The sequence below is a fragment of the Xenopus tropicalis genome, chromosome 2 (assembly GCF_000004195.4).
Source record: "Xenopus tropicalis strain Nigerian chromosome 2, UCB_Xtro_10.0, whole genome shotgun sequence".
Lineage (NCBI taxonomy): Eukaryota > Metazoa > Chordata > Amphibia > Anura > Pipidae > Xenopus > Xenopus tropicalis.
Genome location: NC_030678.2, coordinates 29,813,066 through 29,840,708, shown reverse-complemented (window position 1 = coordinate 29,840,708; position 27,643 = coordinate 29,813,066). Strand labels below are relative to the sequence as shown.

The window sequence follows — 27,643 nt, the reverse complement described above, 5'->3', positions numbered from 1 at the left end:
CCAAATGTCAGTGTATTTTTATTGCATTTCTGACTTTTATTAAGACATAAAACATATCTCAGCTGTTAAAACCATAAGCAAGATATTAGTGGTCATTTACTTACCACAGACTCAGGGGCAGATTTATCAACAGTAAAATTCTCCCACTCTCCCACTATTCATTCCTATAGGACTTTTAGAGGCAAAATAATCAATGGGTGAAAGTTCACCCTTCAAAAATCCTACAAGAGTGATTGGAGGGCAGGGGAATTGTACTGAGCTGAGCTCTAAATTCACACTTAAATAAATCTGCCCCTCAGCGTGCAAAGTGCACTTCTAAACAGAATCACCATGTGTTTTACCCACAATGCAGCATTTTTCCCAGTTATTAAGATTTGCAAAGATCATGCAATTACACTAAAATTTGTCTTAGGGCTCTGGTACACGGGGAGATTAGTCGCCCGCGAGCAGGGAGTTTTGCCGCGGGCGACTAATCTCCCCGTGTACCAGAGCCCTTAGTCTGGTTAATTTCATGCTGCTGCGGGAACCCTAAAGTTACTGTCTGGTCTAGAGGAGGCTGTAGCTCCAGGGTTCCCCTGTGCCAACAGGAGTAGCAGCAATACTCCATTTTAAACAGGAGGTAGGGGGAAGGCAGTGGCGCTGAGGGCAACTATACTGAAGTGCAGGAGTGCCCATTGATACAGGCACTGCTAAAGGATGGAATTTTTCACATAACTGACTGCTACTGTGCTGTGTAATAAATGACCCCTGTTATCTTCTGGATCTTAGAGTCAGTAGATGCTAAAACACTGTGGAGTCAAAATTACCCACTGGATGTACTATTGGGTCCCTCTGCCTTCAGCTGAGGTCTTTCCTTTACTTGTCATGTCTCTACCTTCCCTCAGAGCCAGAATCAGAGAGGCAATTGGTTTGGCACTGTGAAGGTGGAACCCCATTCTTCCATTCCATTCAAAATTAAACTTATTATTCAGGGTTGTTTTCAGCTATGCGGTTAAAGGAGCCATACACAGGCAGATTTAAGCTGCCAAGTTAGCCCCTACAGACTAATTTGGAAGCTTATCTGCCCATGTATGGGGCCTAGTGACAGGCCTCCTCGACTGACATCTTGCAGGTTTCATTTTCTCATTGGATTAACAACCACATTGGCTCCTTGGTGCAGTGCTCACCCTGACGGCCTCAATCCCCATCTTTGTGATCCATTCATTTGGCCCTAGGGCCAAGCGATCAAATCAGCCCAATATCGTCCACCTGGTGATCTTGCCTGAACTGAAGAATAGTAAACAAAGGGGGTGAGAGAAGAAAAGAGTGGAAACAAAATAATGTTACCCATAGGAGAAAAAGTACGCAGGAGACATAGAGAAAAGGAGGAAGAGAGACTGAACAGACAAGAATGAGAAAAACTAACTTGATGTGACATCTGTGTTTTTGACATGAGATCTCTAGTCAGAGACAGCGGGGTTACTATGTGCATTTCTCTGACATTATCCGAGCTGGATCATTTATTAGGACATAATTATGATGGCATTAACACTAGTTTGGGGACCATATTCACTATATTATCGCAACAGAACTTAAACGTCAGCTTTCCAGTCCTTTTCTGTTTTCGTTCTGTAAAAAACCTCAATTTTGGTTACTTTAGTAACGTGAATGCCAAGGAGTACAAATGTGGTGATGCGGTGCCAGACCCTTCATCCTCCGATCTCTAGAAGGCTGTGTGTGCTTCTTCAGTGCGATCGTAACTGTCATTCCCCAAACTGCCCGTTAATAGGGTTTTGTCATGAAGTCCACCATTCTTGGTTACATCTGATCTTATTCCAACTTCAGACTCTTCATTTTCTTCTGAAGACTTTAATCTTCTGTTAAAGGGATAAATGAGATTGTTACATTCAATGAATATGCATACATTAATACATTATATTTATGTCTTAATTGTTAATGGTGCCAGTGAGTGGATTTGGATTTTATTTTGTGCTATAAGCCTGCTTGTTGTGCCATATATTCCATCAGGTATTTGTGTATGGCATAAACAGATTTAAATGTAAGATTACTGTATCTTTGGATCTGGGGTGGAAGTAATTACAAGGCCAGAGTCAATGTGCATTCCCCATCATACTACAATTTAATGCAATTGTTCCTCAAAAAAGGAAATTTGTGTAACTATACAGTTTGATAATATTTAGGGGCATATTTATGATTGCTTGTGCCTTAGAGGAAAAAAACCCACTCGGCAACAAGCCAAGGTAATTGGAGCAGGAACCACACATATGTTCAGTAAGTGATTGCTCGAGTCTGAAAACTCATCATAAATCAGCCCCTTAGTGTTCCAAACTAGATTGTCTAAAGAGATTTCCCTCATCCCAATTTTTATTTAAACAAACATAAAATCAGCATAAGTGAGCCATGTTTTTCTCTTCTCAGCTGAAACACCTAAAGTGTCATTTACAAATGCAAGTGCAGCATGCAAAGTGCAGAACCAAATTACTATGTTTTTTTTTTTATACCCATAACGCAGCTTTTCTCTCAATAAATCTAGTGTATTTGCTGCCATGTTTTAAGGTTGCTTCTGTCGGAATAGAAGTGAGAGAAAGTAGAGAATAGAAGCACAATAGAGAGAAGAGATAACAGAAAGACAGATAATAAGAAAGAAATGTGTAAAGAGAGAGGTAGCACAAATCAACAAGTGCTAGAGGACAGATAGGAGGTTTAGTAAGTGAAATGAGCTTCTACCACAATTGTGCCCAATCAGGTGCATGTTGGATCAATTCTAGAACTCATGTTTAAAGGTCCCCATACACGCTGAGATCCGCTCGCTCGAGAGTGGATGTGCACCCGATATCCCCACCTACGGGTGGGCCAAACGATCAAATTATACTGGCGGCAATGGGGCAGTCGGTTTGGGGACCGCATCAACGAGCCGATGCGGTCCCCAATCCGACTGAATTTTCTAACCTGGCTGATTGTGATCTGGCCAATTTCAGGCCAGAAATCGGTCGGCCAGGTCCCTCATTTCTGCCCCTACACGGGCAGATAAGATGCCAAATCGGTCCAAGGGACCAATATCGGCAGCTACAATCTGCCCATGTATGGGGACCTTAAGAGGCATTTGCATCTGATTCACTGGGTGCAAGTCCGGTGCACCTATTGCTCAACCTGCTGCAGGAATCCTCAAGTTACTGCCAAGTCCAGAGTTGCCTTGTGAGGAAACTTCGGTGACTTCGGCAAATCACGGCGCCGCGTATGCCATTCCACCGGCGATTTACATTCTAGCCGGTGGGATGGCATTTCTGGGAGATTAGTCCCTTGCAATTATGTCACTGCTTTCTAGATTATACCCTAATACAGACATATCTACTTTAAAAATGTGATTGAAAATGTAATATCTACTTTTAGTAGCAGTGATCGAAATGGCTTGGGTCCCCACAGGTAACTTAAAAATATGGCAGCAATGGGAAGTGCACAACAGTTAAGAACCCATACTATGGCAGTATGCATTTATTTTCAGGATGTAAATGTCTACTCTTGATGCTTCCCATTGCCTACAGGGCTTCACAGCATTTTTAAAATCATGGTCTTCCATCAGGTTACTTAGAAACAGAGTAGATATGTTCTAAAGATTAATAATTCTGCACTTAAGGTCCCCATACACGGGCCGATAGTAGCTGCCGATATTGGTCCCTTGGACCGATTTGGCAGCTTATCGGCCCATGTAGGGGCAGAAACGAGGGGCCTGCCCAACCGATATCTGGGCTGAAATTGGCCAGATATCGATCGTCAGGTTAGAAAATTCAGTCGGATCGGGGGCCGCATCGGCTCGTTGATGCAGTCCCCGAACCGACTGCCCCATTGACGCCAATATAATATAATTTTTTTTTTTCACCTATGCGCCAAGCGAGCGGATCTCAACATGTATGGGGGCCTTTAGAGTGACATCTTTAACAACTGGAAGTGTAAAACCGTGCCACCATAGATGGTGTTATAGATAAAGAGCCCAAGTCACCAAAAGGTATCCCTTCAATATCTTTTTTTAATATCTTTTGGTTAAAAAAATTAACAACCTAGAAACATGAGGTATTGGTCATCAGGAAAAAATGTGTTCTTTCTACATCATAATTATGTGAACTTTTACCTGTCATCATATTCATCTACACTGTATGAAATCCTATGATAAGAAAGTAAAAGATCATGAAAACTGCCTAATCTTAAAAGTTTACAACACATGTGTTGTTAATATTTACCACTGGAAATCATTAACTACAATAAATCTTTATTGCATTGAGTGAACTTGGAAATAGTTCATGTTTGTGAGGCATAAACAGCGTCATAGCGGCAACTATTTGGTTTTCAATAGAATATCTGCTGCTAATATTTCCTTATTAAGGTCAATTATTATATCTACACAGACCTAATGATATTAACAAGGCAATGGACATTTAGCCTTTAGTATTCACTCAGTAGGAAGGCTGCAGAATACAAAGCTTTCTACTCTTTCTATGGAGAACTAAATCCCCCAGCCCCTTTAACCAAATCAATTTAGCTTTTCAAAAAGGACCAGAAGGAAACCCCCAGGTTGGCTAAGGTACAGCACCATACAGACTAAGTCCAAGGGAAAAGGAGCTTTGTTTAGTTAGTGCAAGTGTCCCTAAGCAGACATGTTGCAAGGCAATATACACAGTATAAACAACCAGGTTGTGAACCAAGTGCTAGGTTTAACATATAAATATCTGCCCAAGGTGCATAGAATTACACATTATAACCAGGCCTGGATTTGTGGGCAGGCCTCAAAGGCCTGGGCCTAGACTGGCAGTAGTTGCATACTTAGTGGCTGCATTGGGTACTGGGTGGGGGCATGAGCAGGCAGATGGTCTAGAGTAGGGGACCCCAATCTTTTTACCCGTGAGCCACTGGCAGCCTACAGAAGGCTCTGTTTGGCAGTACGCCTGGTTTTCATGCAACCATAAATGGACTCCAAGCCAGGAATTAAAAAATAAGCACCTGTCTTGAGGTCACTGGGAGCAACATCCAAGGGGTTGGGGAGCAACATGTTTTTTCCCAGGGGCCACAAAGGAGGCTCCTTTGCATAACATGATAATTTTACTAAAATGCAGCTCTTGAAGAACAGGAATATCAGATAATCATCCCACTGGAAATAGTTGGAAAAGAATTGTACTTGTTTACTAGAGAATTCTTTTGCAGAGCTTTGTGATCATGTTCTACATGTACTGTACTTACTTTCTGTGCCGTATGACTCCCGATACCACAAGGTAAGCAATAGCAACAGTGACAACAGAAACCACCACCCCAAACACAATGAGCCACGAGGAACTAGAAGTCTGAGTAGCAGGAGCCAACGTGGGTGGAATCTGAACAAACTCCAAGGTTTTGTCATCCAAGAGAAAAGCACTGTTAATCCGGTTTCTTTCATTCCTACAATGGAAGCAGAGTTATTTGAGGTGTAACATTTACAGTAAATGGTGGGTTCTGTATACGTGGAACATAAGTAAAGCTGATAGAAGTCGATCATTTTAGACCAGATTGCAAAGATTGGAAAATCCTGTTGAGTGAGGATCGTATTGGCCACTTAAATTGGTCCTCCCACAACTACTCTGCATAGGGTCTGCATTGTGATAAATGGCCCAGGGCAAAACAACTAGATCAGCCCAATTAATGTATTTTTTTCCCACAATGCTTTGATTTTTTGGCTTAACATTGTTGTTTTGGGTTCACTTCCTTATAAATGTACTTTTCTTTTTAGGGCCATTTAAAAAAAAAAAAAAAAGGCAAAAGGGGCATTTGCACCTAGATGGGGGATGCACCTGGACCTTACTTCTGCTTATGAAAAACAGACATTCATTAGCCTGCCTTATTGTATTCAGGTTTACCTACTTAAGACAGTACTTCCACAAATTTCTAAGGGCAGCTGCAAGGGTCCACAGCGAGATCTTTGCCCTGCACCTACTGGCACCTTAAAGCAGCCCTGTTCTATTGGCACCAAGTGACCTGAGATATCTTAACTACCCCAATCAATTATAGCAGGTACTTAGGAGTAAGCCACTTTATACACATGTGAAAGGGACAAGCGACCAATGCCACCAGTGATGATGAGGTGTCCAATGACACAAAACACATAAAAAAAGAGGAGCTCGGTGACCGTGCAGCACTGAGGAACCTCTGCCCTTTTGGTGCGGGTAATTCATTTTTTTTACATTTTGGATCATTTATGATTGTTTTGTGCACCAAATAAACTTTTAATGTGTTATATATTAACCGTCACTTTGCATAATGTAAGATGGCATTACATATTCTTTAGTGTATGGCCATTTGCTAACTATTGGAAAAAACGTTTGTCTCAGCACATCCTTTTCCTTCAAAAAAGGAAACATTTTGAAATATTTGATTAAAATGGAATCTACGGGAGAAAGCCTTCCCATAATTCAGAGCTTTCTGGATAACAGTTTCTGGATAACAGATCCCATACCTGTACATGCAGTAATTCTAAGTAGGATTTTCTATACTAGTGGAGTTCTAATCAGATGGGTATAAAAGACAAGTTACTCAAGGATAACGTCTCAAGGGTTTTTGGTTAGTGAAATCCTCTTAGGAAAACCTCCAATGACCTAGAACTTTGAAAGCAGCTCCAGATTACAGCCTCTAACCAAACTAAAAGTTTCACTAAAACCAGGTTTATTCAAATCCTGAACGAGCAACTTCACTCCTTCTCCCTTGCATTTCCATTTATATTACATCAAAACATACATCGTGAAAATGTCGCATTTTTGTCGTTACCTTATTGCAGCTTCAATGACGGAATATGAAACGGGGTCCGATTCATTGGAAGGAGACGTGACTACAAACCAGAAGGAGATTCTCTCCGTCGAGTTGCACAGCACGATATTAGAAATGCTGCGTGCAAGGGGAATATGAGAAGTTATTAGCATATAAAATGCCTATTACAGAAGAGCTTCCATATAAATTCAGTCCAATGTAATATCTACCCACGTTGTGTATAGTTTTCTGCGTGTGTTATTAGTGCTACTTCCATTGTGCTTTAAAGATAAGAGTTGTAGGCAATAGAAAGGCACGTTTCCTTTCATTGTACCGCGCAGGGAGGCATATGTTACTGCTGATAACCAAATCCTATTACAAGGCTATGCCGAAAGGACATAATTAATAATAAAAAATTGCACTTAGCGTCAACTTACTCAAATGTATTATTTTTTGTGTAGCTTCGCATGACAAAAGCCATCACGGCCTTAAAGAGATACTCTTCATCGGCGTTCCATGTATACTGTAACAAAGGGAAAGAGAAGCATTCAGAAGGTGTTCCCTCATGTCCAGTGCTTTTGTTTATCTTACTAGTGATTTATATCATCTTTAGATATATCATTAATGACTATTAATAACTGAGACTGGAGCACTACAATATTAAGCTTCTGTCCTCCAAATGTCTTCAGCAATGTGGCTATACTGTACATGGGCAGATGTAAAGGAAAACTACACCCACGAACAATGTAGGTCTCTATAAAAATATATTACATGAAACAGCTGATATGTAAAACCCTGCTTCATCTAAATCAACCATTTAAGAATATACCTGTACCTTTTAGTAGGATGTGCCATTGGGTAATCCTAAATATGAAATTGCCATTTTAGGAATTCCTGGGATTATACGATTCACAATAAAACCAAGGACACATACATGCTAGGCCACATCAGCCAATTAATGGACAGAGTTCTGTGTTTTGCTCCCACACTACTTCCTGTTACAGCTGCATTACTTCCTGTCAGCTGATCTCTGAGGGAGCACACAGCCTATCACTAAATGGAGGCTCAAGGGAAAGGATGTAAAAGGGCAATATTTACTGATATATATATATATATATTCCAGTTTGGGGAGATTCTTTAATAGGTCACTTAATATTATATAAACTATCTGTTGTTAAGTATTCATTCTGGGGTATAGATTTCCTTTTAGCTACCGATTCAGCCCCTTCATATTGATTCTGAAGCTTATCTGCCCATGTATGAGACCCTCTGACAGGCCTACATGACTGACATCTAGGCAGGTTTGATTCTCCCATTGGATTGAGGGCTGTATGGACTTATTGAGGAGCCCCTTACCCTGATGGTCTATAACCCTGTATTTTTTATCCATTTCTTTGGTCCTAGGACCAAATGATTGGATCTGTCTGATATCACCCACCATGGATCAGATCTACTAATATATGGCCAGCTTTAGACTCTACACACCAGATGTTTTAATAGCTTGTATAATAGATTGTATGATTTCTACAGGGCAGGGACCTCTTTACAATTTTGTCTCTTACAACAAGGCACTAAATCTCAGCATATTTATACTTATATACAATGTATTATAATGTAATAATTTCTGCATTGTAGAGTTGTACAGTGCTGTGTAGGTATACCTACATACATACAGACACATATATTAATATATAGCAGAAGTGACTTTGTAGAAGACCGCTAGATTCTATAAATGAAAAATAGTGTAAAATAAAAGATCATTTTTAAGACTGTTCCTTTTATGCAAGAATGAGCCAGAGCAGCTATTGCAATTATTATCAATACACTTCAGCAAAGGAAGAAGAAGAGATGTTTCTGGAGCATATAATGGCTATTACAGCAGGAAACCCTTTCCCACGCGGTACTTTTATAGGAGCTGAATGAACATAACTGCTGATTTTATAGACCATGTAAGGATGTTAGCGGTAGCTTCAGATATAAGGCTGGGACCTGCTGATTTGAAGGAAAAGAAAATATCTGCCATGAGTCAAGATTAACAGCTGCTTTATGATTTTGACATCAGAAGGATTCATTGAGGATCTTGGTGTCTCTCAGGAGATATCAGCACAAGTGCTTAGAATAAATGAGCCCAGACACTTGCAATACTGCGAGCTCTCAAACTAGAGTACTTAATGGTGAAGCATTTTAAATACTGCCAATTCAGACCGTCTTGGCAGCTTTTCTGCCCATGTAGGGGACCATCCCTACTGCCTCCCTGACAGATATTTGGGCAAAAATCATCTAGATATCTACTGGGCAGATTTGAAAATCCAGCCGGGTGAGGACCCAGCGGTTCTGCATAGGTCACTGCTATGGTCTGATTGTTGGCCTAGAATTCAAACAAGCGAATCAGCCCAATCTATCCCAGCATATAAGTGGGCAAATCCGGCAAAGATCTGCTCATTTGGTGAGTTTAGCAAACAAGTGAATATTTATGTGTACAGCCAGCGTGATGGCAGTGTGGCTTTGCATCCACTTTTCCTCCAAATTCGTTCTCTAAAAGGAGAAAACTTTGTACGACTTTGGAAAAAGAAGCAACGTGTATACCTGGAAAGGCATTTCAATGAGATTAATTGCCTGCAGTAGCCGAGATAAACCATGTGCAACTAATCTCACTGTGGGCCATCACCCTAAAGGTGACCATACACACTACAATTTTCATCTTTCCCACAACCACTGGTCATAGGAAAGATCATTCGTCCACTCTACAAACGTTAAGAGCTGAATTGTCAGATATGCAGGTAAAAACAAAGGTATTCTTTACCCCTTTCTGATGATTCAGCATTAATGCTACGATGTTCGAGCGCTTTTAATCCTGCCCAATCAATGAGACTATCGATATCCAAGGCTTTTGCCAATATCAGTCACCTCGTCTCCCCACACACACACCGATTATTGTATGAAACTTTGTGTTGTACACACCTTAAGGGACATTTGCTGTGTTTATTTACAGAGGCTTTGCAGGCAGGAACCTGTTATTTGCTTTTCACTGAAAGAACTGAAGTAAAAATCCTGAGTCAATAAATGTCCAAGTCTCAACAATAACAGTACAGTTTAAGGGCTCTGGCACACAGGGAGATTAGTCGCCCGCGGCAAAACTCCCTGTTCGCTGGCGACTAATCTCCCCGAGTTGCCTACCCCTGCCATCCCACCGGCGAACATGTAAGTCGCCGGCGGGATGGCAGACGCGGCGGGGCGATTTCAGGAAATCGCCGAAAAAGACTCGCGAGTCTTCGACTGATGTAGCTCAAGCTTTACTTTATATATATCAAGTCATATTGCATGTAAATGTTAATATAAAGCTATTTAGCCAACCCTTGCTATCTGCACTAAAACTATTACACTGTTAATTTGCTTCACATGATCATTTTTATTTAAATTTAATGACAGACGTGGAACATGCTGGTATCTTGTATTTACTCCTCCTGTTAGTAAAGACTTCATAAAAGAACAACAAAGCAATTTGGTAAAGGGGCACTAGCATCCAAAAAAACAAGAATTTCTCCAAAATCAGGGTGTAATGATAAAAAAAGGGGAGGATTTTTTCCTTGGGTGATTGTAGCTCTGAGGGCAGGCAGGAAAATGTTCAAAATTGCACCCCCCATTGATCTGAAAGGAAATTGCAAGCGTCGGTGCTGTTCTTACAAATAACCCAGGCAGCTAAATGTTCTGAATCACCTACTGTTTGTATTCAAATCTGTAACATTAATTACAAAAGAAACCTTCTAATAATCACAATCTATATTACTTTCCAGCTATTAAGGTCTTCATTCATAGCAAATCATTCTAATTACAGTAGATCTCAGTGTGAATGCTTTTTACCCCACCAGGATTTCCCTTGTATATCCCATATTATTATTAATATTAATTGCCTTTTCATTAAAGCCGATGCCTTCACTTGCATTTATTGTGAGTAAAACAGTGATGGTTTCGGTGTGGAATCAGCATTATATGTGAATAAACTGTTAGGGCTCTGGCACACGGGGAGATTAGTCGCCCGCGACAAATCTCCCTTGTCACGGGCGACTAATCTCCCCGAACTGCCATCCCACCGGCGAAAATGTAAGTCGCCGGTGGGATGGCACAGGCTGCGCAGGCGATTTCGGCAAATTGCCTTGCGAGGCAACTTCGCCGATTTGTGCCATCCCACCGGCGACTTACATTTTACATTAGTCGCCCACGAACAGGGAGATTTGTCGTGGCCGACTAATCCCCCCGTGTGCCAGAGCCCTTAGAGTTAATGCTTAATGAGTCAGTTAGATTTTTGCCAGATAAACAGAACACTTGTGAGAAGCATTGTAGTGGAAATGTGTTAATTGATTGTCAGCGAAAGTGACATTTTCAATAGCTGGAATCTCTTAAAAGTAAAAATATATTTGCATCTGACTAAACAAAGTAACTAAAATAGACTCATCAAACCTGCAGCTGATTTAAAACTATATCTCCCACCATTCCCCAACCCCACGGGTAGCGGATACTTGGAGTTGTCATTCAGTAACAGTCAGAGGGTCAGTGGCTGCTCATTACCCTAATACAGTCAGTCTGCTGTAAATACAGGTATGGGACCCGTTATCCAGAATGCTCGGGACCTGGGGTTTTCCGAATAAGGGATCTTGCCTTTCCATGTCCTTTAATAAACTGAGCTAATTACATGCTTTGGGGGTGGGCAGCAAGTGCTAGTTCTGCTGCCCCTGTTGTTACACCCCAACAAACACTAAGGTAATTTAATAACATTTGCAAAGTTTGCTCCCACCAGGTACAGCAACCAATTTACAAGGCTCATTTATGAACAGTTTGAAAAGTGCTATTTTCTATAAAAATCACCATGTATTTTACCCAGAATGCAGAATTTCCCCCCATAATTCCACATTATTACTCTGCAACTGATACATTTAACCTGTGTATTTTGACACTGGTTGCGGCGGGAAACCTGGAGCTAGTGCCGCCTTCGAAGTTGGCCAACCGACTAAGGAGTGCAGGTAGTTGGATTGCTTTATGTTATGGAAGTAAAAGTAAAAAGATTTCAAATCAATGTTGGCCTGAAAATATGGCCTTTTATCCCTGTGTTTTCAGGTCCTGGGAATGAGATAGAAAGCATTAGAATCCCTTTTAATTTCACGGCCTAGGCTATACCTATTATACAAATGTGCACTACATAACATTCTTTATACTCTATGGTCTTTGCTAGCGATTAAGCATTAAAATGATTGAAGGATATATTTTGTTTTCACTGGATAAGTCATAATTCCTTTTTGTGTCTATCATCTGTCTTTCTTCTAAGCCAGCCTGCTGGAAAGGCATATCATCACTCAGCATTTGTTAACGAATGAATGTGCAGAGAACCATTAAGCAGCACAATTACATATTGGTTTTGTACTAATTACTATGATCAGTCATGCTAATTGTATTCATTGTTTGGCTGGGTATTTATTTGTGCCTTATCGTTTGGGCATGTAAGAACTAATTAAATGATAAAGAAAAGAAAGACGCAATTATTGCATAAAGCATGCAGAATGGATGTCGCTAACATTTATTTTGCTGCATTTTTCCCTATGAAGTTTAAAAAAGTAAAGAGTATGTTGCTTTCTAGATTTTGAGAATAAAATGGCAGGTGGGGCAACAGCATGCACTGTATATATATATATATATATATACAGTAATCACACTCTGCCCCTCAGTACTGGGGCTGAACTGCTACATATTTACCACTTTTTTTTTAAGAGGTTGCACAGCACAGATCTAATAGAAAAAAAACAGAGATGTCAATTCTATGGCCCTGGTAGTCAGATCCCATGTCAAGCAGAACTATGCAAAAGCGCAAGGAGTGGCATAGGGCATGTGTAGCTTTAATGAATGGTGTCAGTATGGTTTATCTGCCCCCCTAGCTTGAGGTCTAGGGTTTGTGTGCCTAGATCCCATATTTTATACCATGACATACAGACTTAGAGTGGGAGGCCAAGGGCCCATCACAAAAACTTAGTGCGAGGTCACATGAAGTGTAGATCTGCTTCTCTCATCTCTGCATTTTTCCTACACTGCCTGTGTGTCTGCACTGAATAATACAGAATTTGCGAGTGTAGGTCCGCCTATAAAACGCAAAAGCAGGAATTTTTGCGTGGACCTACAATCCACTGTGCCGCATGTGGCTGCGTACCCCTCTCCTTACTCAACATCATTCTCTTTAGCCATTTTTCTTTACTCACAATGATATATCCTTGCATTGCCTACTATGAAATAAGTCAATTGATAAGCTAAATGGCCCACTGAGACAAAGAGTTTTCTTGTTACCCCAGTGAGCCAGTTCTGCACTGCTTGGCACTGATGCTGTTTTTTTTCAGCAGTCAAGCGATTGTGAAGTTCTGTAGTTTCAGCCATTACAAATGTGTGCGTTCCTGGCATCATGTTGGCTCACTGAGCATGTAGCCAATGGAATAGCTGCTAGAAGGGACTACCTTGTACTTTGATCCATAGCCATCCTGTAAAAAAGAGATGGTCCAGAAAAGTTTCTGTTGGACTCTGGGTAATTAGGAATACAAAGGTCACTTGTTGAATAGAAACAAAGAGATTTTCTTGTAGCAATGAGTCTTGATTTTTCCTGGTGTATTTCTTATAGCTGCCCAAGCATGAGCCTGAAACTGGAAGATTGTTTGTATGAAACAAATATACACAAACCCTTGGACCCTTGGGCAACCTGAAGGGTGACATAAACATAAAGGTGGCAATACACATTTCATGACTGTGGCAATGTGGGGCGGGTGCAGTCGCCATGTGCTGCCATAGATGTGTTATAATCCCCTAATAAGAAGCACTGAGAGAAAGTATTATTTGCAGATGGCCACTCTGAGTGAGTAAGGGAACTCTCCATAATAGGGTCAGTTATTAAGGATGTCATATAGATGGACGGAGAGACACCTTAGGGAAGGGGCAGTTTGTGTTGCAGATCTCTTGCCCAAAAAGCAACCACTGTACAGCAGAAACGACTTCTACGGTTTAGCAGTGAAAGCGTTAAGTCTTTTGGAAGGAAGTTACTTATTACTGCTCAGCAAATCCTTAGCAAGGCAAAGTTAATAAACAGATAATGGTTACTTTTTCCCCCTGCTCTGCACACCTCCAGCTGTGAAGGTGCAAGGATGGGTTTTCCAACAGGGAAACAACTCATTATTTCTCACAGGAGTGTGTCTGTGCTATGGCAGATATGAGAGATTGGTGCAAAATGCAGCTTTCCATTCAGATAGAGAGACAGTGCTAGAGGAACAAGGTGATGGAGAGAAATGGGGGGTGCAGAGATTCTGGGTGGGTGGAGAGAAAGGACAAAGCCACTAGAGGTTTGCAATGGTTGGCTTCTATCTAAAGCACTAGGCAGGTGATTTCAGAGGTAGGGAAGGCTTTTTGGGGCTCTTAAAACAGAATGCAAAATTTGCAAAAAAAGGTCTAACAATGCGGGGCTAATTTATGGAAAATGAATTATTAAATTCTATATAATACCGTATAATAATATACAGTATGAGCAAGTAGTTGCAGGTGCTATGTGTATGGTGTAAAAATGGGTGCAACCCCCACTCTGAAAATTCCAAACATGCACACGTGCTATTGCTTAAGACCCAGACATCACAACGTTTTAGGCCGTACTTGCTGCGGTTAAAACTGTACGCAAGCTTAATAATCTATCTTGATAAAAGGCCAAGGACAACCTGAAACCTTGCTTTTGTCTGTGTTTGGTATAAAGCAGGGGTCCCCAACCAGTAGCTTAGGAGGCAACATGTTGCTCACCAAGCCCTTGGATGTTGCTCTCAGTTCCCCCAAACCAGGTAGTGATTTTTGAATTCCTGACTTGGGGGCAAGTTTAGGTTGAATAAAAACAAGATTTACTCCCAAATAAAGCCCCCTGTAAGCTGATAGTGTGCATAGAGGCTCCCTAATAGCCAATCTTAGCCCTTATTTGGCTCCTCCATGAACATTTATGGTGCTTGTGTTGCTCCCCAAGTCTTTTTACATTTGACTGTGGCTCACAAGTTAGAAAGGTTGGGGACCCCTGGTATAAAGGCTATTATAGGAGGCAGTTCCAGGCCTTTGGAATCTATACAAGTTGTAAATAATAACATAACACCTGCCAAACAGCTATATAGTAATGTAAATGGTTGGTAGGGCACCCATACATTAATATCTGGAAATACTTTGGGTAACAACATGGTTAGGCTAACTACATCCTATAAAATGCACCCAAACTAAGTTTGAACAATTCATAGTAGTTTCCACATTAGGTGGAGGGAGCTCATTCATAAAACGCTATAAATATCTCAGAAATCTTAATAAAAATAAGTTAGATTTACATATAAATGTAGAATCCTGAACTAGGAATAAAGAGCACCTACAGCCACTGAACACTGTGGGCTAACACAGCTTTCACCCTCTTGGTAGGGAACTATAATGCAACAGGCATTAGGTATTTCATGAATCATTGTAGAAGTGTTACAAACTATGTGCTGAACAAGCGGATAAAATGGGAGTTTATTAACCAGCTCATGGGCACATAATACACCTAGAGAAGTGTCGTTCCAACATGAGCCAACATTCCCATGTGTACAGCAGCAGAGAACGTGTCCTCCCACACCATTACCCACCATCTGCATAATTAGGGGCAAATACAGAACACTTTACTCAGAAGAGAAGAGAGAAGCAGTGTGCCCTTTTGCACCCCTTGGTGTAATGGGGGAAGGTAGATTTAATGCTTGTTGATGGGGAAACACCTGAAATTGCTTTGTGTAGCATAAATATAATGTTGTTCACTTGTTAACATGTTCACCAGCCATTTGTTTAACTACCAACTGCCCTTTAACAAAGTGCCACTTCCTATGAATATTTATTGCTCTTCATTTCCCTGTTCATTTTTTCATATCTTAACTACATGATATCAGTTGCTGCCAGGAGCAGAAGCCGCTGAGACTTACAGACATTGCTAATATCAGATTTTCAGGGCAGGAGGTGAGAAGGAATAGATAGAAATAATAATGGGATGGCATTAGGGAGCACAGAGGCACACAGTGTGATTTAGTGAAATTATGGAACAAAGAAAAAAGACAATAAAGCCCAAAGAGGCAACGAAATAAAAGAGGTTCAAAGGGACAGATAAGCTGAAGAAAGAAATGAATACAAAAGCTATAAGAGGAGAAGGAGTGATCCCTTATGTTTCTGGAAAAAAGGTGGCAATCCTAGCCACCGACCACCACGTCCTGACAGAAACCAACACCCCCCCCCCCAACCTGCCAAGGCCTCCCACTGCCTCAAACCCCTCCGCCATGCACAAACCTGTTACACAGACCAGCCCCAAGATATCTCCCAATGTTTTGGTGGGATAGTTTGACACTGAATGTGGGGCTCAGATGTGGCACGTTTCCTATCTAAACTTGTTTCTGCTAATGAATTTGATATATGAGAGGATATCAAGTGTATACAGCTTAACTGTTTTTAAATTGATTTTTTTCATTATTCTAAATTATAGGGGATGGGCATTATTAAAGACTTTACCATGTACCGCTCAAACGAAAAAGGGGCTGATATTATAAGAACAGACAAATATATCAAGGGAATTAAAAGAATTCAGCAGGCATGCACTTGATACCCAGAGCTAGGTTGCTAAGTAACATGTAGATGTAGATGAAGAAAAATTAAAAAGGGAACACGAGGAACACGAAGAAAACGAGGAATACTTCTTTATAGAAAGATAAAACAATGATAAATACATATAAAAGACTTCCAGGCAGATTTAAAAATGCAAGATATATATCTACTTCAATACACCTTGAATTATTTCATAATTACATCTATGCTGGCTGCACACAGGCCAAGATTCTCAATATACAAATGACTGTATACAAATGACATTATTGCACTATAGAAAAACCTGAATGGAGGAGCTGGAGTTGTGCTCCATCAGCTTGTTATTGATTGTACAGCCAAACTGGTGGATTGAGCTCAATGCAGGCACAGGTACAGTAGTTATACAGTTCAGCTGTAAATACACTTGTTTGGTTTACATGCACAGCTCTCCCATCAAGTGATATTAAGTCTAGGGGAAGATTACATGGAATGTACTGGATTAAACCATAATTTCTGAGGTTTCTTCTTCCATAGTTGTGGGACACCTGTTTTGTAGGCTTGCAATATTTTTTTTATCAACATAACCATCAAAATCAGGATTGTGTTCGGTTTAAAGGCAAAATAGTGGGTCTGGGCACATTCTAAGAGGAGTTCTGTAAGTCAAACAGCCTGTAGTGATGAGCGAAACAGTCCAATTTCCTTTCGCTAAAACATTTTCTAAGTCAAAGGCCATTTTTTCTCAAGGATTTTTATTTGGAGAAAAAAATGCATGAAGAAATTCTAATAATGCTGCTGATATCAGGTAAAAGATTTTGTTCATAACTAACAGCCTGCCTTTATACATAAGAAACAGGACTAGAACTGAGAAAAGGGGAGACCAGTAAATAAATTCACTTTCTATGACAAACTATAGTCTTTATCTGCTTTGCCACCTTAATTAAACACCACTGTTACAATTCTTAAGGGCCATTATTATTATATAAGAAAGAGCAGAGCCTATATAGTCACACATTGCTTTAAAAGCTCAGAGCTACAAACATTACTTGTTGACAAGTAACACAGCTGTAATTTGGCCTGTATTTTGCAGTCGCTATCGCACCAGTGTGTTTGTTATAAACTCAGTAAACATGCCGACAGCATCCTCGGGGCTGCAGTGATAAAATGCAGCGTTCTTAAGTGTCTTGTGTTATGACCGATAAAAAGCGAAATTAATTTCATGTCATCTCTCTTATCTGCTCCCACTGTTTCCAAGACTTGGAATCTGTGCTCTCTGCGGGCTGTTAGCAAAGCTCCAATCTGCTTCATGCAAATTGCCCGACATGGTACATGAGTTGGTTGTAATGAACTCCAAACTTTTATCCAATTTATCAATAGGAATTATTTGGGTGCATAAGAGCTTTACTAATTTGTGAATGCATACAACACAAACAACAGCTTTAAGATATATGAGAAGGAAAATTAAGCAATTATCAACGCTAGAATAGACAGTAAATGTCTCAGGCTTTCTGCCTGTTCTAAAGAACAGAGGCTTATTTGTCCTGGCAAGATTTGCCCATCTTGTGTTGCCCACTATGTGAAGAATATTATTGTGGCAACTGCCTAGCCCATCTTTGTTATAAGATCATTCACCCTATGCTAGACACCCACCGCACTTTAAAGGGCCAACAGCTGGCTGGCGCAGGACATTGTGACTGTGCCCCATCACCTGAAGGACCCATGCTTCACACTCATCAGTCAATGAAACTAATGTTTATTATACCCAGCCTCCTGCCAACAGCGCAGTGTAATTTTTGGACACAACCATGGTTTTTTCTCACAATGCAACATTTTTCCCCCTAAAATGACTGCTGTGGACATGGCACCTAAATTTGGCTATACATGGACCAATAAAAGCCACCAGCTTAGCCTGTCCACATTGAGATGACAGCTTATTGGTCTGTGTATCGGGGTATCTGGTGAAAAGTGTTATGTATATATACACACTCTATGGTGTAATTATATTCAATGAGGTTCTGTGGCCTTTATAAATTGTGTGCCTCATACCTCTAGAAAGCCACAGCATTTCTCAACTACTTTTCTTATTCTCATGTATAATAGAGTAGATTATCCCAAAGCAATCTACTCCAGCCTTAGAAAGATGTAGAAAGTGATTGATGATAGATCCATTCTGATCCTTAAAATACTGTGAGCTATTACTCCTGCCCGACCAGAGGATGAAAAGGAGAGGAGAGCCCTGCAGTAGTAAATGGTCCCTTATGCTCATATCTTAGGGTTCATTTACAGGGGGAAGAAGTGTAAGAGCACTATGGTGCCCCAAAGTGCCCTTAAGTGTTCATTCAAGTAGCTGCCTTTCTCTGGTCTGGCTGCACTCTGCCCCACCCAACCTCAACACCTCAAGGTGCAGTACCAGGGGTGCACACTGTTTCTATGTTGCTGCAGGAGGTAACCCCTCACCAATGGCTATGAGATGCAGACTGCTGAGCCAAAGGCACAGGCCATCTTGGTGTTGTAGGCTGTGCCCCAGGCCTGGGCTGGCATCTATTTATTGGGCTGGGGGAGGGGGGCTTTTTAGGCTTTTGCATACTTGAAATGCCAGGGCCTATTTTGAATCCCAGACCTGCTGTGTCCCCTGCTGCATTGGATGGAAGAGGGTGACGGCTGCTAAAATGGAGCCTAGACACCTGTGGTATTTTAGGACCAGACGAAAGCCAATTGCACTTTGCACACTGTCAATAAGTAAATAACCCCTCTTAAGTATAGAGTACAGCTATTTCCAAGATGCCATGGCAACAATGGGTTTTTCAACAGAAGAATTTCCACCATTCATAAAGGCGACGGGACCCATCAGCCAAAAATGCATGAGATGGAAAGATCCAAAAGAGCCACAAAACAAGGGCTGAATGCATAGAAGCAGTAAGTGCAATGAGACAGAGGGAAGCTGACATGCACTGAAGATTTAGTGCTGCTCTATACAAAAAGCAGATGGTTCAAGCTGTGTTATCGGTACCTTTGGGTTGGAGGGCTGCTGCTCACACAAAAGGAACATGCTGTGAGTTTTAGAAGGATTTAATAAAATCATTGGACATAATACAGTAGAATAAATTTACAAATAAAATAGTGATTCCCAGTGAAGCAATAACTAGTGGAGAGAAAATCAGGCCCGATTGTTACAGGCTTTTAGAACTGCTAATCCAGCTCCGTAGAAAAACATGACTTATAAACCTAAACAAATGGAGCATTATGTGAGCCCAGGAAAGTGCAATCATTATGGTTTTCTTGCTGCACATAATGAAACATTACGGCTGGATACAGAAAACCCAAAACTGATTGAAGATTGTCAGTGTCTGACGGCATCTTTGTAATTTGTCTTTTACTTTGACTGATTAAGGACATTCATCTATGCGGAACTAAAGGCACTGTAGCCTTGCTGAAGGCAAAGGATTAATGAGTTGGATTTTAACTCCAGGAAACCTGACGCCGGATCAAACTTTTAAAATGGTAACTTAAAAGGTTCTGAAAAGCTTTGGATTCCATTCCCATTAGATCATTTGTGCTGCCCTGTGTATTTCAAGGACTAATATGTTAAAAGTAAAAACTTCTGCTTCACCAAGAATGTATATAGGATAAAACAAGTATGAAAGCATTAAACAAGTCATTTGACATAGCTAGAAGTTTAACAAAAACAGACACCCAACCTAAAAAACAATTTGCACTGGAGAAAAAAATAATCGCATACAGTTAATTCTCATCCAAACAAGGACCTCATGCTGCAGTACTCGCCTCTATGGGGCCCTCATGCTGCAGTACTCGTCTATATGAGGCCCTCATGCTGCAGTACTCGCCTATATGGGGCCCTCATGCTGCAGTACTCGTCTATATGAGGCCCTCATGCTGCAGTACTCGCCTATATGGGGCCCTCATGCTGCAGTACTCGCCTATATGGGGCCCTCATGCTGCAGTACTCGCCTATATGGGGCCCTCATGCTGCAGTACTCGTCTATATGAGGCCCTCATGCTGCAGTACTCGCCTATATGGGGCCCTCATGCTGCAGTACTCGCCTATATGGGGCCCTCATGCTGCAGTACTCGTCTATATGAGGCCCTCATGCTGCAGTACTCGTCTATATGAGGCCCTCATGCTGCAGTACTCGCCTATATGAGGCCCTCATGCTGCAGTACTCGTCTATATGAGGCCCTCATGCTGCAGTACTCGCCTATATGGGGCCCTCATGCTGCACTACTCGTCCATATGAGTGCACAATTCAACTATTACTGACTGTCTGCTCCCTCTCTCACACCCCCAGCTGCCTGTCACTATTGTTGTGGCCCAGGATGGCATTTTTATTTAAAGCTATAGAGGAAGCAGACCCCCATGGTCCAGGGCCCCCTGTCCCCCTCTTAGGGTCTGCTTTCTCCATAGTTACACTACTGACTACAGTTACACTGGAGCCTGCACTCTAATTTCCCTGTCACAGCCACACATACACTTTTATTTTTTATTATTGACGAATTAATATGATTTTTTCACATTGTCGAGTAGTGTATATGATTCTGGTAGAAAACATTCCATACTCTTCTAAAGATGTAACTTACACACAGACAAATACCCACACACAACACACTTGTCAGACTTCACTTACTGCATTATCTCCCAGAGCTGCCTTGATATTAAGACGAACTTTAAATGCTCCACGGGCACCTGAACAGAGGGAAACACAAAATGTTTATGAAACACATATCCCTATATATTATATTTGAGCTTAAACTAAACTTTACAGCCTTTTCAGCATCAATGCAAACACTTCAACTTAGGTTAGGTTTTCATAGACAATTAATACTTCCCAAAGAAAACATATGGGGTTCCGGATGTACTGCATAGTTCAGAATGTGTATTTTTCAATACCAATAGGAGATTCAAAATCCATTAAGATTCTCTTAGCCAGGTAACTATAGAGGAAGCATACCCCATGGTCACAGGGCACCCGAGCAATAGGGGGGCCTGAACTGCAGGGTCTACTGCACAAATATCCCCCCACCCAGCCACTTTTAGCTGCCCCTCTGAAGATTTTTTTGCAGGGGGGGTGGGGGGGGCTGGTGCCTGCTAGTTACGCCACTGCTGTGACAAGTAAATTTAGTAGAATAAGTCAAGTCAGGGATGACTGCCTTAAAGGCTGGCTAGGGTTGATGAGAAGAGTAGAAGTAGTAACAATCTAGTACAACTATACTTATAGAAGTGCAGGTTGCACATCTCTGGTTTAGAAAATGATATTTATAAGCCTGACAAAGTATAGCACTAATACTATAGAAGAGGATGAGAGGAAGCAAAGGAAGCAAAACAAAGTTCCCAAGTGGGCACTCTTACCTGGTTCACAGAGATTTCCATGGACAAAAGTGGGTAAAGAGAGAAGAAAGAGCAGAATTCCCCCAAGCATCATTCCCCAATGAGATTTCCAACACAAAAAGAGCCAGCAAGCAACATGGTTTCTGTCATAAAAACCCAGGCTGACAAAAAATTAGTTTAATCATTAATTCCTTGTTCTTCAATTAACCTGGTCTTCATTAACCATTTTTTCTTTTGTCACTTGCCAACTTTCGATGTAGTGGATGTTAAAAAGGCACTTAATATTGTGTCACTGACACTCCCTTTTAATCCATTCCTAATTAATCACTGTATCTGATTTTAAATGGCTTGGATGGCTGAACAGGGCCGTGATGCCTCTCACCATCTGCCTGCTAACGTGTGCTGCTGTACAACCTTCTGAAGCCTCTCCTGCTATTCCTTTCTGCCTGGTCTTTGACAAATGACACCTGGGCATGGTTTCTAATGTCTGCTGCCTGCCCTGACCCATAGCCCAGATTTAGATTTTGACTTACTGCTTATTCTGTGCCAAAATGTCCATGTCAGATCATCATAGATATCACCACAGAAAGTCAAGTCCCCATATGGTATCAAATGCAGAGTCTCCGTCTGCATATCTGCATGGCCGACAGTAGACCTGGGCATCAAATGCTGCAATTAGTCTACAAGTCTGAGAAGCCCCTACCTCCACCGATGGATCATAATACTACCAATATTCTAGGACAATGCTAAAAAGCAATTAACTTTGCAAGAAGGGGAAAAATACTAAGATGTCCTTTGGGATTTTTTTCATATCAAAGCACTAATATATATATTACATTATAGAAAATGTTATGTTATACAGGCTTGGGAACCATTATCCGAAAACCTGTTATCCACAATGCTCCGAATTATGGCCATCTCCGATAGAGTCTATTTTAATCAAATAATTCATAATTGGGTTTATTTAATGTTTTTAGTAAACTTAAAGATATACTGTCCTGATTTTTATTGTACACTTTTTATTTCTAAATTACACTGTTTACATAGCAAATAACTCATTCTACCATTTAAAATGTTATTCTTGAACCATTAAATATATTTTAGCTGTAATTTTAGTGTGTAGGCGCCATCTCAGTGCATTGTGCCTGAGTCTGAGCTTTCAGAAGGAGCCAGCGCTACACATTAGAACTGCTTTCGGGTAACCTATTGTTTCTCCTACTCCCATGTAACTGGAGGAGTCCCAAGCCGGACTTGGATTTCTTACTATTGAGTGCTATTCTGATACCTACTGGGAGCTGCTATCTTGCTCCCTTCCCATTGTTCTGCTGATCGGCTGCTGTGGGGGGGGGGGTTGATATCATTCCAACTTGGTCATAGGTCACATGGCTGTGGCACCCTGGGAAATGAAGAATATGGCTAGCCTCATGTGAAATTTAAAAATTAAATATAAAAAATGTGTTTGTGTTTTTGAAAAACAGATTTCAATGCAGGATTTTGCTGGAGAAGCTCTATTAACTGATGGGTTTGAAAAACATAAAATATGTTTTCCCATGACAGTATTCCTTTAAAGTATGAAGATCCAAATTACAGAAAGACCCCTTATTCAGAAAACCCCAGATCCCAAGCATTGTGAATAACAGGTCTCATCACCAGAGGCATAACTAGATGTCACTGGGCCCCACACCAAATTCAATTTAGGTCCCCTAAACATTGGTAAGTTTACCTATTCTACCAAGATAAATTGAAATTGCTCATAATTAGAGCCTTAATGGCCCTTTTGCAACAAGGTCTGCTTCCTCTGTAGTTATGCCCCGATTACTCAGATTCTTGAGATCAGAGCTTCACTGGACCTTTGTAGGACACCTTAGGTACTATTTACTAAGACCCAAAGTTGAGGTGCAAAAGCATGAAGAGGTGCATTAGTTTGGGGTTTGGTTGTGCTTTGCATTTCACATAAGATAAAAAGTCCACTGTGAGGTGCAAAGTGCAGCATGATTGGGTGCAGGCCAGCCTTGTCACTGCCAGACATAGGGAAATGGGTAAGGTAAGTCAGGGATCATTGCTTCTACTGCTGCTCCCTAATTTACGTGTCTTTGGGGACAGGTAGGGGTGAGTGCAGGTAGTCATGGGGGTGGCTGCAGGTCTCCAAACCTATTTTAGCCATAAATGGTACTGGATTACTGGAGTATCTGCTGTCCTATGTTTGTTAAAAAAAAAAAGTATTTTAAACATATACAATTTTAATTAAAATGACATCTTAATTATGAAGGGCAGCAGATATGATGGGTCATTTACATGTGTACCCACCAGTGTTGGTGTCCTAAACTGGACTCAATGGAGAGCACATACTCACTTGCATCCAAACACAGTCCTGCATTTCCACATCGCTGGCAGCGTGGCCCCCATGTCCCTTCTGAGGAATGGCGCACAACTGTGCGCACAAATGCTATTTCTTGAGTATTCTTCTCAGGAGCTCAAAGCTGCCAAGACCCAACAGGCAGGTCATCATGTTTGTGTAAATGCCAATATTTTTATCTCTCCACTTACTTGGGAATTCTTGAATTGCTTACACTGTGAGAATAGTTTTTTATAGCTTTGGCGTCACTTTTGAGTCCATTTTTGACTTTTTCCTTAAAAGCATGCATTTTGACTTGCGTGGCGTATTCCTTAATGAAGTTTTAGGCTAATGATTAAATCATGTGAAACTAAATTCTGTTTTTGCTAATGATAGTTAATTTTTACTTACAATAGGTGTTAAATAACCACAAACTTTGCCTGTTAATTTATCACAAACAGAATTGTATTTATTGTTGCTAATCAACCTGTTGTGAGGCACAATCTCGCACTACCATGGCCTGTGTTATTGTAAAGGTACCCGTAGCAGGTTGTAATGACAGGCCTGGCCTGCTCCCATCGACACTGCACTCTGAACCTCTGTGCCAGTCCCCAGTGCTTCTGCACTTTGGCCTGGGGAAATTGTAATGAGCCCTAACATTTCTGTATCCTCTGAACAGGGCAATGGCATATAGGGTTTTTTTGTCATCAAAAATGCCTTCGCTGGGAATTGTGGTGTTCACACCAAAGCAACGTAATTGTGTCTTTAAACGATACAACTGGTTTGGCAATTCCATGTGACATTGGCCTTTGTGCAAACCCATCTACTCTCTGAGCCCTAGAAGGGTATGCCTCCACAGTTACACAGTTTAGAAGACGCCAATTTAACCCATGGGAAGCAGTAGCTATTACCAGTGAAGTAATGTAACAGAGCCAAAAAAATCTTTAGGGTACCCAACTTGCACCGTCAAGACTCATGAGTCCAGACCACTTCTTCCCCAGCATTCACTCGTTTGCAGCAGGAAAGTTAAAAAGTCGTAAGGGAGGGGAATCATACTGCAAGCACATCCAGGGCACCCTGTTCCCGAGGCTCCCCATGCAGGTTCTGCTGTATGGTAGTTACACCACTGGCTCTTTTATGGCAGAATCTTATTGGGGGAAAAAGAAGTTTAATTTTTTAAAAACTAGAACCCCACTTCACTGACAACAAGGTGCTGATATAGGGGTGGTTACTTCTCCTATGGAATTATCACTTACACCTTAAGGCAGTGATCCCCAACCAGTGACTCGGGGGCAACATATTGCTCACCATCCCCTTGGATGTTGCTCCCAATGCCCCCAAACCAAGTAGTTATTTTTGAATTCCTGACTTGGGGGCAAGTTTTGGTTGAATAAAAACAAGATTTACTCCCAAATAAAGCCCCCTGTAATCTGATAGTGTGCATAGAGGCTGCCTAATAGCCAATCTTAGCCCTTATTTGGCTCCTCCATGAACTTTTATGGTGCTTGTGTTGCTCTCCAAGTCTTTTTACATTTGACTGTGGCTCAAGAGTAAGAAAGGTTGGGGATCCCTGCCTTAAGGAAATGATTTTTACTGGCATGTTCATCAAGATTAATATTATAATTATAAAACCCTCTGTTACAAAAGAGAAAAAAACATGAAATAGAAAATTGCTGAGCAGCTGCTAACAGTGTAAGAAAATCACTGACTGCATTATATGGTAAAGATCCCCTTTTGGATAAAGATATATTGAAACTGTTTTAGTTTTAAAGGAATATACAAACAAATATCATATCAGTTATCTTTTGGAACCTAGATATCAATCACTGCAGAATACAGTCAGCATTCACTGCTATTTGGTATCACATCTAATCCTTTATCCTGCCCTTAGTTAATGTTTAAAAGAATGGATAAGCCATGCTTAGAGCTTTCTGGGCCATTTGCAGTTTCTATTGGATTTCGCTGATTTAAAGCTCTTGCAAATAAACCCAATTATATAAATAATGGGTTATAAACCTGTGACTTGTTTTGCGATAAACTAATAGCAGCTTAGTCAGATACAACTAATCATTATAGCAATGAAACATGAGCACTGATAGTAAAATTATTGCCCAATAAAACAAGGGCACAATAAGGGAATTACTTTGGCAATCAGTTTAAAGGGCAGGGCCAGTCTTATAAACAGGGGGGCCCAATTGGGACCATTTTGGCAGGCCCCCCTACACAAGGTGTTGCCAGCTGGCTCAGGGTTCCAGGGCTGGATGGGCAAATAGTCCCTGCCTCTCACTCTCTCCATGTGACTGATGATGTAACCCGGAACAGCTTTATGTGCTTATTCCTGCTGATGCAGGGCCCTCATGTGTGCGAGGTCCAATTGGCCTACGTCCAGCCCTGGCTATTTGTGGCTGCAGCACCAAGGGAACTCACTAAATGCCAATCTGAGCCCCTCTGTGTTTATTCTGTGTGTATTTCACTTCCCATAAAGTCTCTTATGTTCTGGCACTTCCCACTGATTGAAAGCTCTGTTCCTTTTTGCCAGTCCTGCTTGAAACTATTTAGCAATATGTCTGTCAATATACAAATATAAAAAACAAAAAATGCATGTGATTTAATAGTGGCCAGCCAGCCTTCTATGGAAAGTCTCTCATATAACCCACGTAGGGCTTTATTACTTCCAGCTTGGCTAGCCACACATGCAACTACTTTCAGTTCAAATAGATGTTGTACCTATTATTGTGCTATACATAGCTCTTTGTGACCCTGGACAAGTCCCTAAACCTCCCATGACAAACTCTCCCATAAATGGGCAGCTTGAGAGCTGTTTTGGCTTTTTCAGTGGCTACATTTTTCCCACAAATCCCGTTTTTGCAAGGGAGGCTAATGATTTTTGATACCAGCTACCAAATAGCCCACCATAACTATGGTTGGTTGTCACGGTTAGCAGAATTGTGTTGTCTATGGCAGCTGAAAGCTTATTGCAGGTATGAGACCCTTTATTCAGAATGCTAGGGACCTGGGGTTTTCCGGATAGGGGGTCTTTCAGTAATTTAGATCTCCTACTTTAAGTCTACTAAAAAAATTATTTAAAGAGTAATTAAACCCAATTGGATTGTTTTGGCTCCAATAAGGATTAATTATATCTTAGTTGGGATCAAGTACAAGGTACCGTTTTATTATTACAGAGAAAAGGGAATCATTTAACCATTTAATAAACCCAATAGGGCTGTTCTGCCCCCAATAAGGGGTAATTATATCTTAGTTGGGATCAAGTACAGGTACTGTTTTATTATTACAGAGAAAAGGGAATCATTTAACCATGAAATAAACCCAATAGGGCTGTTCTGCCCCCAATAAGGGGTAATTATATCTTAGTTGGGATCAAGTACAGGTACTGTTTTATTATTACAGAGAAAAGGGAATCATTTAACCATGAAATAAACCCGATAGGGCTGTTCTGCCCCCAATAAGGGGTAATTATATCTTAGTTGGGATCAAGTACAAGGTACCGTTTTATTATTACAGAGAAAAGGGAATCATTTAACCATTTAATAAACCCAATAGGGCTGTTC

The 27,643-nt window shown here is 41.0% G+C and overlaps 1 protein-coding gene across 1 annotated transcript; it reads right to left on the bottom strand.

Moving 5' to 3' along the window:
* Nucleotides 1-21,873, bottom strand: cltrn (collectrin, amino acid transport regulator). The gene is made up of 7 exons (XM_031896657.1): nt 21,761-21,873; nt 21,039-21,097; nt 7,200-7,285; nt 6,784-6,900; nt 5,230-5,424; nt 494-1,856; nt 1-407 (listed from the first exon to the last, which is right to left on the bottom strand). The coding sequence occupies exons 1-6, from the start codon at nt 21,831-21,833 to the stop codon at nt 1,703-1,705; spliced, it is 684 nt and encodes a 227-aa protein (XP_031752517.1). The 5' UTR covers nt 21,834-21,873; the 3' UTR covers nt 1-407; nt 494-1,702.
* Nucleotides 21,874-27,643: the final 5,770 nt, after the last annotated feature.

Bases quoted from the DNA above. Each gene is read 5' to 3' on its own strand.
- cltrn (XM_031896657.1), bottom strand. From the start codon at position 21,833: ATGATGCTTGGGGGAATTCTGCTCTTTCTTCTCTCTTTACCCACTTTT. The intron at 7,286-21,038 runs GTAAGTGAAGTC...CCTTTGTTACAG, and splicing joins CAGCTCTGGGAGATAATGCA to TATACATGGAACGCCGATGA. The intron at 5,425-6,783 runs GTAACGACAAAA...CTTCCATTGTAG, and splicing joins GTCATTGAAGCTGCAATAAG to GAATGAAAGAAACCGGATTA.